General features: G+C 44.0%; 1 protein-coding gene and 1 long non-coding RNA gene across 5 annotated transcripts; both read right to left on the reverse strand.

Annotated features, from left to right (window-relative positions):
* Positions 1-3,016: 3,016 nt before the first annotated feature.
* Positions 3,017-6,990, reverse strand: LOC125510937 (folate-biopterin transporter 1, chloroplastic-like). The gene is made up of 9 exons (XM_048676226.1): positions 6,601-6,990; positions 5,693-5,958; positions 5,525-5,589; positions 5,271-5,433; positions 4,461-4,609; positions 4,125-4,373; positions 3,702-3,870; positions 3,522-3,614; positions 3,017-3,344 (listed from the first exon to the last, which is right to left on the reverse strand). The coding sequence occupies exons 1-9, from the start codon at positions 6,902-6,904 to the stop codon at positions 3,060-3,062; spliced, it is 1,743 nt and encodes a 580-aa protein (XP_048532183.1). The 5' UTR covers positions 6,905-6,990; the 3' UTR covers positions 3,017-3,059.
* Positions 6,991-8,648: 1,658 nt separating this feature from the next.
* LOC125510938 lies at positions 8,649-12,336 on the reverse strand. 4 transcript variants are annotated; one of them, XR_007284812.1, is made up of 5 exons: positions 11,448-12,336; positions 11,188-11,364; positions 9,985-11,081; positions 9,462-9,687; positions 8,649-8,791 (listed from the first exon to the last, which is right to left on the reverse strand). It is a non-coding gene; the product is annotated as an uncharacterized LOC125510938 (long non-coding RNA). The 4 variants fall into 4 exon arrangements; XR_007284811.1 differs by lacking the exon at positions 8,649-8,791 and adding an exon at positions 9,727-9,783 and having other exon boundaries at positions 9,389-9,592; XR_007284810.1 differs by lacking the exon at positions 8,649-8,791 and having other exon boundaries at positions 9,389-9,687.
* Positions 12,337-14,247: the final 1,911 nt, after the last annotated feature.

Consider the following 14,247-nt stretch of genomic DNA (forward strand, 5'->3'; position numbering starts at 1 on the left):
GCGGCCCACCACGCGGACCATGAGACCCATGCCAAGGCCGTGATCACTACTTTCTGGGTGAGTTCTCTTCAGAAGCACAAGTCCATTCTAGTTTCATGAATGATTTAACTCATGGCTTCTCCCATTCTTGTTTCATGCATGATTGTAGAAATTCTATCGAGTTCTTCCGGAGCACAGGGCTAGAGCGGACCAGATCGTGCTGCGCCAATGCAAGAAGAAGGCCCGCCAGATGCAGTACGAGGTGCGCTATGTGGCCATCTCCACATACTACCACGACTATCTTGGTGTGAAGATGACCAAGGAAGAAGCGCGGAGGATGGGCATTACCTTGGAGAGGCCCGAGTTCTTGGCGGTAAGTATAAAAGATTTTTCATTATGCTTTCATATATTATGCTTTCATTATGCTTTCATTACCTTGTGGTACATTATGCTTTATGCTTTATGCTTCCATAACACCAATTTGGACACACCTACATGCCATTATGCTTTTATTATGTAGGTGTGTCCCAAATTGGTGTTATGGAAAAGACGAGTCCTGGGCGGCATTGGTGGATCTTTGGTGTGATGAGGCTGGAGCCTGGGCGGCTATGAGAACCCAAAATAAGGCTAACCGAGGGACGGAGGGAGTACATGCTCAGGGAAACCGAAACCACTATCTCCACAAGGCAGTTAATGTATGACTAACCCCATTAAACATTCTTCTTCTTCTATTTACCATCACTTTCTTATGTATGACTAACCTCTGTTTGGTGGTGCAGGAGGAGAAACTGAAGCGGCCGCTCTCACACATGCAGGCGTGGGAGATCGCCCATACGCGGAAGGATCCCAAGCCTGGCGAGCCCAAGTACTATGGCAAGAAGACCGCAGAGAGGAAGAAGGCCTACTCCGAAGCGTATCTGGAGTTACATCCTGACACACCTGACCCCATTGCGGCGCCTCTGGACGACATGGCGGTGGTGAGGATGGGGCCCAAGGAGCACGGTCGGGAGGCGGTTCTCGATGCTGTGATCACTCCTAGTATCTCCTACACACAGCTTCGTCGGATCGACCCGAGCCTGAGCCAGCGCACGAGCCAGCCAGTGACCAGTACACAGTACCTCTTTCAGGAGCAACAATCTGTAAGTATTTTCCCTCTTATCTTCATTTCTCACTTCATTTTCCGCATTTAGTAGTTTTATGAGTTCCATCCTGTCATACCGTAGGCCTACATGGAGTACACACGCCAGGAGACCATGGCGTGGCATCAGAGGCTTTATGAACACCAAGTGCAGAGGGATAGCCAGATGCAGCAGGCTTTTCAGGATATGGCGGCCGGCAGGTGTCCTCAGTTCCCTCCAGCACAATGCCCTCCAGCACAACCAGTGCTGATGAGCTTTGAGAAGTTTGTGGCACAGAACGCTGGCCCCTCGCCGGTTAGTTCATCCCCAATCTATTCACCCAAAGCATGTCATGCCTTTCAACACAGTCATATATCCCGTGCATATGTCTTTTCAACATCCAGGGAACACGTGGATCTACCGTTGGCGGCGGTCTTCGCAGCACTCTGGAGACACGGAGCCCGACCACTCCGATCCACGGAGGCGGAGGCGGAGGCGGTCTTGGCGGTAGCGCTGCCGCTAGCACTGACGACCTGGGCTTTGGCCGTCTTGGCGGTGACGACCTCCGCTGTGCTCGATGATTCTTGTGTGGTGATGATGCTTGAGATGACTTGTGTGTGGTGATGATCATTTAGATGACTTGTGTGCTTCTCTATATGCTTATGTTGGTTGTGATGATTTTCATTTAGAGACTTGTGCGTGATGATGCTTATGCATATATTGTTGTGATGGTGCCGGATGATATTCCGTTGTGTTTTATATGTCTATCTCATCATATATATCTGCTGATATGTGCTGCTATTTGAATTGAATTGATCTGAAAACAAACAGAAAAAAGAAAAAAAAAAAGCAAAAGCAAACTATGCCGACGGCTAGGCCGTCGGCATAGGGCTAGCGTGAGCTCCCAGTAGCTGACACGTGGGCGCCTATGCCGACGGCATGGCCGTCGGCTTAGTTTAAAACTGTGCCGACGGCTAGGCCGTCGGCATAGGCGCCCACGTGGCAGCTACTGGGAGCTCTGTATGAAGGACTATGCCAACGGCACGGCCGTCGGCTTAGTTTCAAATTATGCCGACGGCAGGGCCGTCGGCATAGGCCTGGTCCTAGAGCAGCGGCTGATAGCCACGTGGCACCCCTATGCCGACGGTCTGGCCGTCGGCATAGGTTTTGACTAAGCCGACGGCCAGGCCGTCGGCATAGGGGTGCCACGTGGCTATCAGCCATTGGGCGGACTTGACGGCGGCCGCCGTTAGGCGTGATAGTTGCCGACGGCCTAAGCCGACGGCCTCCCTGGCTGTGCCGACGCATATGTTGCCGACGGCCCTATGCCGACGGGGGCCGTCGGCATAGGTCTACCCCGACGGGACTCAGGCCTATGCCGACGGCCCTTGCCGTCGGCATAGGGGGCGATTCCGGTAGTGGCTGTCCACAGAAACCGCCCACGATGATGCCACACTCACAGTCGGCTCATAATTTTTACGGTCGGTCCCAACAAAAGCTACCTGGGAAACTCGCTCCACATTCCACATGTGTTTCCTTTCCTTAAGAAACGATATATGTGTATATATGCATAGCAAAGTGAGTATTGCATATACACACATAGTCTTCGAGTTCATCTGCCCTGTCTAATTCACCTAAGAGGTCAGAGCATCAAGGGTGATGCAAGACAACACATCTTCTTCCCAGCCGAGCTAACCTCATCCGAAATGCATGCAGACTACCATGAATCTTCAGAGCAGTGCAGAGCAGCAGAGCTTTATTACAGGAGAGAGCACGCCGTGGGGTGCGTTCATCTGGAACTTCACCTTCTGCTGGGGGTGCTCTTGTCAATGCTCAGCCGTGCACCACGCCAACAATTGCCCAAAGCTAGCCGTTGTTTTCGTCTTATCTCCAGCTGGTGATGGAGTTCACGCCAGGATCTGACCATCTCCGAGTCTAATCTGTAAGAGAAGGTCAAGTATTTCAATCAACTTTAGTTTGCCGATTATCAGCATCTGGTGATCCATCTGGAAGGAGGCCCAGGAGAGGCAGAGGCAGCAGGGAGCTGAGGTTGCAGATCACGATCAGCAGAGCCAGATTGTCGAAGTTGTCCCTTGTGACACCCAGAAACTGAGTTAGGCCCGCGCCCACCAGACCGCCAGCGACACTTCCCGCGTTCGAAATGGACATCAGGGTGGCGAACAACGTCGCTTCCACTCCCAGGGGACACAACCTCGCAGCCAACACCAACACGGGCATGAAGGAAGCCTACAGAACAATTTTGAACATCCTAAGTGTTTATGTCAGAAGTGTAATTTCTAAATGTGAAAAGGAGAGCAGAAACGACACGGTTCAAGACCAGGTGCATAATATTAATATCAAGTACCGAGATTATGCAAACACTTAGCCCTCGAGTTAACTAGTCATTGCAATAATGTTTCATACCTGACCAAGGACTGTGAGAATCAAGGAATCCCCAATGGAGAACCATTCATCACTTATCCCCAGCTTCCTATTGAGCCCAGTGACAAGAAGAACCTGGAAGTGGAAACACACAAGACCTAAGCATGATTTGCCAACAAAGAGTAAGTAGGACTGCTAGAATAAGTACGCAGAGAAGAGGACCTGTGTCATTCCAAGGGCAGAACCTAAAATTGTTGTCACAAGAAAGATTTTTCTTAGTGGAACTGCCTTCAGGAACGAATTATATATTCCGACGCCCAGCAAGGATGCAACAGATGTAACGAGTGTGACACGCCCTAGAAACTCTGGAGTGAATCCAATCTTGTTTGTGCTGAAATTCAATAGAGTAACATAATCAGCCATATTAAAAAGATGACGATCACACAAAATACTAAGGTACATATGTACAACCAAGTAGCTTACGGTCCTGTTCCCTTTTGTATTTAGAGTTTTGTAACACTAGCATCTTAGAAACTTCATATTTTTCTTCAGAATCCAAAAGTATGTTTACAGAATATAGAGCCAGGTCTAACAGAACAATCCATAGCAATCAAGTAATCAAATAATCGAGTCTGTTGAACATACACGAAATAAAACATGGCAGAATCCGACTGTGGTGTCGCTTGCCAAAGGAATATGAACAAAGTAGGCAAGAAAATGTTCGGTTGCTTTACAGCAGTCCAAATCTGCCTGATCTGCTGCTTAGAGCTTTCAATCAACCTTGAACTTGAAAGTGAGATGGAACGTTCCTCAGTAGGCAAACGCTTTTCATTTACAAGAACTGCAACAGCAGATGTCATCAGGGGTAAAAATGCTGTAACACCAAAGACAAATCTGCATTTAGTGAAACACCTGATCAGTGAAGTGTAATATGAGAGGTGTCATTAGCTTTACAAAGTTCCTTCGCGCCAAGGAGCAAACCTTACACCATAAGTATCCACAAGAGAACCACTGAAGTATGCGCTCACAATTGCCCCAAAGGCTGAAGATCCCCAACACAGTGACTGGAGAGATCCAGATGTGCTCTGTGACTCACCCCGAGCTCTCTCAACAACCATAGAATCAACCACCTGCAGTATTTTCACTTCTCGTTAATGACAAAACAAACTACGAGTACTAACACTAGTATCTTGACATGGGTCAAACACAAAGATGAGCTCATTAGGTACAGAAGGAGATATTTCTGTTTTTAGAATATATTTCAGATATTCTTTCTGAACTTTTGACAAGTGAGGCCCATACTGAGTTGAGTTCTTTGAACAATGTATCAAATATCAACATAAAATAAATTGCATATATGATCTATGTTGAGCTCCTTATGATTTAAAAAACAGTTCAAAATATATTCGGAGCATCATGAATTACATAATCCTCCTATTATCAGGCTGTGTCATGATAGCACGTGCATATGACTGCTGCTACAGGGGATGACCAAACCTAACGGAAATGCTAGCAAGTTGTGCTCCACTTGAAACAGTAAAAGCATTGGATCAGACCATCCCATTATGGACCAATTCGAGCTGTACTCCTAAAGGGGTTTATCATTTTCTGAATGTCAAACTGTCAAGGATTAAACAAAACTGAGTAACTAACTACTACACCAGCAGGATGTTTGCTTTATTTATAAAGCAGGGTGAAAGCCTATTTCGAGAACTACTACACCAGCATAATTGATGATCAATTCAAAGGAAAAAATAAAATATTGTGAACATACTTTTTCTGCTCACTTACAACATCAGAGAAGGCAACTGCAAGAGATCCAAGAATAATAGAGAGCGCTGCACTGTACTTGTCATCCACAATTGTTGCCATCAAACTCCATGAAATTGCTCCAAGGAGTCCTGACAGAATGAGGTACGACCTTCTTCGATAACCAAAGAGAGGGACGGAATCACTGCATCGTAAATCACAACAATATAGTTCATGATTTAAGTGTGTACAACATAAAAGAGCTGCAGGAACGAGATTTGATATGTCGGTGATACCTGATAAAACCATAAAGAGGCTTGACCAACCACGGCAAAGCTGAGAAACCAGTTATAACTGCAGTCTAGATAACAGGAACCAAATTATTCTCTGTGCCAACAGGTATTGCCCAAGACTTAAAACGTTAGCAGAAAAAGAGCATCTGGTAAAGATGGTGATGGTCATACCTCTGCTGGATCAAGTTGAAGATCATCTTTTAAGTAAAAGCTGACAGCTAGTCTTGAAAGACCTAAAACTCCTTGCACAAAATAAACAGTGGCAACAGCCACATTATCTGGGGACAAATCCACCCCAAATGCTTTGGAGTAAGCTGACTTGGACTTGCTACTGGATAAACCATCTGTCCCGCGTTGATTGTTTTCCCATTTTTCAAGATCTTCATTCCTAGTGTCCCCTTTAGTCGAAGTTGCCTGATATCTTGGTGTCGCACTTCCTACAGTAGGTAATATAATAGGAATGATGGTGCATCTCACAACAGTGTCCAAAACTAAATATTTAAGTAGCTTTGTCTAAGAAGTACCAACCAAAAACACCAGCTCAGATGATAAATTACACGAGTCACTAACTCAGTAGGCAGGCAAGATTAGGAAATTAAGAGCATGACCACCATGTTATAATGAACATTTATGCTAAGGCGGTGTGCCACCCACCAGGAAACACGGCAACAATCCTTCTAATAAGTTTATGCTACAAATTGTAAGGACCATTAGGCAGGGAAAGAGCAACAATCCCCAAATGTTCGATGGCTCGATATAATGCAATTCAAGGCACACAGATGATAACTCTACTCTGCCTTGATGCAGGAGCAAAAAAGAAGTTAGTCCCTCCTGCATAGAGTACAGCATGTAAGAAAATCAGATGAGATCTATGTCACCATGTGTAAGCCCCAAACATTCAGCAATGCTAATCAGTTGAAATTCATAGCCGTGGCACTCCAGAACTAGCTTCCGCGTGGTTTTTCTTATCCCTCTTGTTGCAATCCAAACCCCCTCCCCCGAAATATCCTCAACCGCACAACCACTCGCGAAATGTCTTGCAGATAACTTCTGTCGTCAGTTAAGCTCGCGTGGCTCACCGGTTAGGCTGTCCGTGGAGGCGACCCCGCCGACGGGTTCGACGGGGAGGGGAGGCGGGGCGGAGGCGTCCTCCTCATCGCACGAGCCGCGGTCGCCGGAACCGCTGCTGGTGGTGGTCGCGGGGGTTACCTCCGGCGAGCGGCCGCAGCGGCAGCGAGGTCCCCGCGGGCGGCGGCCGCGGTGCGCGGCCACTGGGTACGAGGAGGACGAGGTGGAGGCGGAGGCGGAGGCGGCGGCCGCGGCGGGGCTGGGCAGCGGGGGCGACGGCGGGGTGAGCAGGAAGCTGCTGAAGGCCATCTGCATGCTTGCGGAGTCCTCTCTCTCTTTCTCTCCCTCCTCCCGTTCCTTTCCTTCCACCGCGCCAAGCTCACAAGTCTCACCTTCTCTCTCTTTTTTTTTGAGGGGTGTCTCACCTTCTCTCTCTCTTGGACCGAAGCCGCTCGGCCCGAGCCCGCTCAAGCCCGTCATGGTCTTGGGCCTTGGCACGAAATTTATCCTGCTTCACGTGAGTGTTCGTCCCGTCTCGCTGAAGGATTTCCTCCCACCTGTGGCACTGGGCCAGCACATATTCACTGTTTTTTTCGTTCGCTGGATTCCAATTGCGTTCGCTGCGTTCATTCATTGGATTGGTTTCCCCCGGTATTTTTTCCGTTTTCTTTTGTTTTTCTTTACTAGTAAGCGTGCACGTGCAACGCACGTATTATAATTAATAATAATAATAATCTATTTTAAATCTTATTAGTGGGCTTTTTTTACCGAGCCATTGAAATATGTCTCATGCCCAACAATGAAAGCGCGCGTGTAATACACGATCCACAGATATGTCTTCATGAAAAAAATCATGATCACATAAATTTATTATAATTTTTTACATATTTTTTAAAAAACAACAACTAAACAACATTATGTACTACGCCCTCTGTAAACTAAACTGAAAAATGTTTTATATTAATGTACAGAAGTAATAGGAGTATTTATCTTTGGGATCCTCCTCCGTCTTCATGTATTTTTAGAGGGATTATAAAATATTGGATTGTTTTTAGAAAGATAAAAATAATTAATTGAGTCGCAATTGAAAAAATGACAAATATATTCATGTATTAAATTTAGAAAACATAAATCCAAATAAAAAGGTGATTTTTTTAAAAAAATAAACATGCTAATATCACTCAACTTAGTCAAAGTCAACTGAAATCTAACTACACCTTTACAAATACTTCAATTTTGGATATGATTCATTCGTGGCCTACCTAGCAGCTAGCTTGGTTTCCGATTCAAGAACGCAATTGCTAATTAGCCGGTAAAAAAACTCAGCCGAGCGCTCGGCATCAGACGAACGGCTGGGCTGGATTGATTGGACTTTTGGTAATTTTCTGGCCCATATCAATGGACAGGGAGCCGGCTCCTCAGTTAGGCCCCTCAGACCGTCACCTACCTTCCCACCGCTTCACGTAAAAAAATAAAAAAATCCCACCGCCCTTGACATTTCTCCCCATCGTTCCCCATTCTTCCTTGGTCGCCAGCTCCCTCTCCCCACCGCCAACCAGAGGTTCGCAACCCCTGCTCTTCCCCGCCTTTTCGACGAATCCGGTCGCCCAAGTGGCCGAGGAGGTCCCTGAGCCTGGCATGCTCGCGAGCATCCTAGCGTTAGGCTCTGTCGGAGGCGCGACACTTCCACGCCTGTGCTCTTCTCCGTCCTTCGAATCCGTTGGCCGAAGTGCCCAAGGATGGGCTCGAGCTCGGCATGCTCATAGGCGACCCAGCGCGGAGGCCCGCAACAAGACAACAAGGAGCGGGGCGTGGGTGCGCAAAAACATATGGGCACAGTTCGATGCCTCCACTGGTATGAGCAATATTTTTGTGAAATGAATTCTCATTTCTGTATTGACCATCAGGATTAATTCTGATTTGATCTTAGTCCTTAGACATTACTTCATGTCAACTCTCTGGATTATCCTTTGCAATTAAATTTTAATTCATACTGTGCAGTTTACCGTGTACTAATGTGCCAATGTAATTTCAATTAGGTGTGCCTCTGTTTGATGTTCTATTCAAGATCCCTGTACAATTGTGTTATTCAAGATACAATGGCACTCGATGATGCTTGCTAACAAGGTCTGCAATGCAATATGCACTGGACTGTTGCTTGCCAGATGACTGGAAGACGGCTACTTCATCCTCTCTTTTTTCCTTCAGTTGAAGCAAGATAAATAAGATTCATGCATTGTAACGAAAGCTGCAGATTTAGCTAAACTCAACTGATGGTGTAATATCTCTTCCTATGAGCAGCAGTAATGGTATCTTCTGTAGGAGTAATAAGGCGTTGCTGCATAAATATACTTGACTTTCAAATGAGCGTGTCAAGAGGTTTAATTAGTGTCGATCCCTACTCTAATTATAGCAGGATATCTCGTTCCTGTACTATTTGAAACTTACCAATCAGATGTATAGAATAACAGAAATTTGCTAGATAAGCTAACGTTACAAGGGGAAGTGAACATTAAACATTTCATATAGTGATTGGGAATATCTGATATGTCATCATTGTGTGTTTCCTGTTGTAGATAAATTTGCTTGCAAGGCTCTTGATGATATATCCATTTTCATCAAATTCTTAAGGGTATGGTCAATTGGAGAAGACATTACTATGACTACAAAGATCTGTTTTTCAGGTGATGAATTGTAACCTTATATTCTTTATTACTTGGAATTGAAAATCACTGAAAACAATCCATAATTACTTTGAAGAGAATATTTTATTCTTTTCTGTCTTGCTCTTGTTCAGCGTAGGATGCATATCAATTATCACTATCATGGTATATTATTGCCATTGAGGAATCTTCCCATGTAACAAATTTACCTCGAAAGTACAAAACTTTGGCAGATCACCATCAGGTGCAGACAGGTACGTACATTTATACAGAATTTATGATAATTCAAGGCACTTCACGCCCAGGAAAGCAACATTCAGGCAAGTCTCCATCACTACAACTACATCCACCAAGTTAAAGAAAAGGTTTCCAAGTCACCTCAATAGCAAACTCAAAGGAAAATAATGGATTCACACAGCTTTAAAGTAGGCATTTCTGAAAATAAAATCAAAATTGAATTAGAACACAACTTACAAAATTAAGGCGATTGGGAGATATGACAAAATTCCTGAAATCTCATAACATTTGTATCTGAATGGCAACAGAAAAAAGAAAAAATCTGAATAACACTAATTAAAAGGATAGAACACATAGTCAAAATTAGAAGGATTGAACAACATTAGCTTTAAATAGAATTAGCTCGTTGAGGCTGCAAGAACAACATACAAAGCTAGCATGGCTCTAGAACTAACAAAGCACATTTCAGGCAAGCACGCCTAACCGGCTACATACCATTTAATCGCTGGTGCTGAAAGAGATAACTGTGAAACGCAGACCTGCACGCCTCCTTTCATCCTTGGCCATCTGTGTACCTCCCCTTTGTCCAGATGGTGTTCTTCATGTTGCAGGGGGCATCTCCCTCGGGGCTCGCTGACACGTCCATTAGCTTCTGCTCATGCTACACCACATCTCCAACCATGATAAAAAAAAAGCAAATGATTCAAGTTCGAGTTAGTCAAGGAGTGACCTCATTCTAACGGAATCATTCAAAAGATATGATCCCACTTTGCATATGCAAATAACATCTTCCAGCATTGTACAATTCTCCTTCTACAAGTACTCATGAGAGTTAAAATATGCATACATGCACCGTCTCTTTGCAATTGTGACAACAAGTGGCACCTGCAGTAGGAAAACATATGCAGTTTTAAGAACTATATGGTATGACAAGTTTATAACATGATAAAATCAATGTAAAAAATGAACAGCCCTATAATTAAACTGAATCTAAATGAATTTGATCAAACTTTAGACAAATTTTCTTGATAATCTATCCCAAATGTGTAGAAAACGTCCTAATACAAGTACTTTTGGTAGAAAGAACCAAGGAATTAAGAAAAGCCTCAAGCCAGTTACACTCAACGCCATCTTGTGCACAACCTTCTTCTTCCTGAACTAAAACCAAAGTTGGCACATTAGCAGGGTAAATCCCAAGCTTTCATATAGAACACACCCGGCAATTGATGTCGGGACCTACCGGTTTAATGTCAGATTTTTCGGTAGATGAGCTCTCAGCTCAATGGTCAGAGTGCAGTGCTGCCTCCTAGACGGTGCGGGTTCGAACCTCGGTTCTTACACGGGTCTGACATCTCCTTCTTTATTAGATAGAAAACAGCAGGGGCTTTTCTCCCTAATGGTCTAGTTTTTTTCATAATGTCAGATTTCTGACTGTTATCATTTACCGTATTCCCATAGTGTTAGATAAATTCAGAATAAAATGTCAGATTTCGTTTTTCCCGGGATGATGTTGATTATTACCAGTGCTCGTTAGGTCCGTAAATGGGGCATGCTCAAGACTGAAATGGATCTGCGCCTGGTTGGTTATTCATCTGCAACGAATGTATGAATTAGTTTGTTACAAATTATGTGAAAATGCACATGGACCAAATCCCTGAAGAAAATGCAAGGTGAAAATGATTCAAATGGGCTGGTTACCAGCAAGGCGACTAATGCCTTCTGTCGGTTTTCTTCAGCAGAATCTTCCTCGCCTTCCACCTTGACACGAGAACAAGGAACATGTACACGTGCTTGAACAAGATCACCCGAGCAGTGGCACAGCTCATCAGGTGATGCTCTCACAAGCTTTTCAGCAGAACTAAGAGCGCTTTCAACCTTGTGAAGACAAAAGAAAGAAAGCTCAGGATCATCCAGTAGTTTTGTCTGGTAGGTATTCAAAGCACTAACTGGAAACTTACACCATCACGATGGTCATATTTTCGCAGTGCAGCTGCAAGATCACTTAGATGTGTGAAATTCTTCTGTAAATTAGTGTCATCATCTGACAGATCATATGGCTCAAGGGATGGATCATTGAAAATGCAAAGACCTTGTATCACACATTAGTTTAACATGAGAAGAAGTACACATGCAGAGAGTCATGAGGGACATGAGAATAACTATAGACAGAATCCAGTTTCCGAACTTTGAACTAAAATGCTACATTGCAATATATGAAATGAAAGGGGAATTCCATCCATAGCCTTCAAAATTTAGAATTTGGAGCACAGTATATCAAATCAAACAGAAAAAACTGGAAGAAATTTACCGATGAGGTATACGATGAAGGCGTGGCAGGGCCACTCTGTAGCGTTGTTCGAGACATCGAGCAGCAACAGCCGTTAGCCACAAGAGAGGCCGACGGACGGGCGCCGCGCGCCATAGGAGATGCCAAAGGGCGGGGCCGGCGGCGGGCGGCGTGCACCATAGGAGATGGAGGAGGGCGGAGCTGGAGGCTGGCGTCGTAGGAGAGGCGCAAGGGCGGGCCAATCCGATGGCGAGCAGCACGAAGTGAGGTTCTGCCGGCGACACAGGAGATGGTGGAAGGGCGGGTCCGGCGGCAGGTGCCGTGCGCCATAGGAGAGGCGGACGGGCAAGACGACGTCGAGCGGGGTGAAGGAAGGTTGCGCGGGCGGCGGGCGGCGTACAACCACAGAGGGGAGCGATCCGAAGGCAAAGGGAGCACGGCGGTGGGGAGGGAGGCGGGGGCGCAGTCCGGGCAGGTGAGGTGAACGTGATGAATGGGGGCTCAGATGCGTTTAGCGGCTTGTTGTGTGGCGGCTTGTTTGCCTGAGGTAGATCGTGGGAGGGGGGCTGCAGGCCGTGGGCAGGGTAGTCTGCCCTGGCAGAACATTTAATCCAGATCGTTGATTTGTGCGGTAGATGCTTGATGTAATATAGAACGTTGGATGTAAATTAGTGGGATCGATCAAACGTCTCTGGTACTTCTGTGTACACTTTGTGGTGTGGTTTTAGGGGAATTCATGTTTGCTCTTTTAATAATAATATAAGTATAGATATAGATGGTTTTCTGTTTTTCCATTTTCTTCATCGTTTTTCTTCATTTTTTTCACATTTCTTACAGGTTTTTTCGTTTCTTCGTGGTTTTCTCAGGCTTTTGTATTTTCCCTGTTTTTTGTGTGTTTTTTCTTTTTCCTTTGGTTTTGTTGTTTCTTTCTCGTTTTCATCATTTTTCTTTTTTCACTGTTTTTTCTACACATTTTTGGTATTTTTCTAATACATTTTTCAAATATAAGATCAATATTTTTTTCTATACACATTTAACGTTTTTTAAATGCTTGATTAACATTTTTCAAATACAAGATTAACAGCTTTTTAATTCATTTTCAATATTTTCTCTATGCACATTTAATATTTTTCAAATGCTTGATTAAAAGTCTTTTAAATAAAAGTTTAGGAATACACGGTAAACATTTTTTATATACAAATTTAAGATATTTAAAATGCTTGTTAAACTTTTTGAAATAGAACTTTAACTTTTTTTAATACATGGTCAACATTTTTTCTGTACACATTGAACATTTTTCAAATGCATGATTAAAACTTTTAAAATACTACTATTTTAACATTTTTTAAAGTGCTGGAGTAAAAAAATTAAAATTCTTCCCACACAATTTATATTTTTTGTATACTTTTCTGTATACATGAGAAAATTTTATTTATACACATTTAAAATTTTTCAAATGCTTTGTTAACATTTTTGTCAAAAAATAAAATGTGTTTTTTGTAATATATTTATTTGGAAGTATAAAGAAAAGTAAAAAGGAAAAAACATGAAAAAACAAGGTTGTGGCCTTTGTGTGCACTTGGGCCGGCCCATCTGGCGTTCCCCAATACTTCCCTACGTCTTGCTATAAGCAAGACATATTGGCGCCCGGGAGTAAGCCGTAGCACAAATGCGGCTGCGCATTTAGATCACATCGGGAGAAGAAGAGGCGGATGCAGAAATCCCACCCACCGACATCATTGGTAGCTCCCTCTGGTTTCCCTTGTATATGGAGATCTATTTGGCTTTTTGCGCGGAAGAAATCATAGGTAAAAACTTAGAGTCATGCTTTGGTTGTCATATATTCAATTTATGTGTCCTTTTGGCGGTAACATATCAACGATGAGATGACATCGTACGGAATGGAAGTCATATGGTTCAAACCTCAACTCAATGTGAATGCCATAACTAATTTGATTGACTACACGGAGGCATCAGGAGCTTTTGTCCCACTGACCGACAGCTCTGATCTTGTGGATTGGCGCGGGGCGATGACGATGAGAGTGGTGCCAAGCATGATCTTGAGCATTAGTCTCTTGGTTTGTTCTTTTGTACTCCCGTCTTCTCTTTCTCAAAGTATGTCGATGAAGCAACAATTCCTACTACCTTGTGAGGGGTATGATACACACTTGACAAGGTACCATTGCAAAAATGAGAATTGAATAAAAAAGTATGCCTTTTTGTAGTGTTCACAAGATATGGGTCTATAATCCCTAGAAATTTTGAATCGAATTTGGAATACAAGTGGAGAAAAAACTAAGATACGAATAGTATCATTTTCGCTTTATCCTTTCTGGCGTTATTCATGTTGGATTTGTCTTTTTTTTTCTTTCTCTATATACGTTTGCTTTGAATTGGGAATGCTTATTTGGAATTGGGATTTGAATTTTGGCAAGGCCCGTAGCTGCCAACGTTGATGCTTTCGCGAACGC

The sequence above is a fragment of the Triticum urartu genome, chromosome 5, assembly GCF_003073215.2.
Source record: "Triticum urartu cultivar G1812 chromosome 5, Tu2.1, whole genome shotgun sequence".
NCBI classification, from domain to species: Eukaryota; Viridiplantae; Streptophyta; class Magnoliopsida; order Poales; family Poaceae; genus Triticum; species Triticum urartu.

What these genes read in the sequence shown, in the direction of transcription:
- LOC125510937 (XM_048676226.1), bottom strand. Translation starts at nt 6,904, where the DNA reads ATGCAGATGGCCTTCAGCAGCTTCCTGCTCACCCCGCCGTCGCCCCCG. An exon ending in CAGTTGCCTTCTCTGATGTT is followed by an intron (nt 4,610 to 5,270) that starts GTAAGTGAGCAG and finishes AAAATACTGCAG; the next exon opens with GTGGTTGATTCTATGGTTGT. An exon ending in TCTGCCATGTTTTATTTCGT is followed by an intron (nt 3,871 to 4,124) that starts GTATGTTCAACA and finishes ATTGAATTTCAG; the next exon opens with CACAAACAAGATTGGATTCA.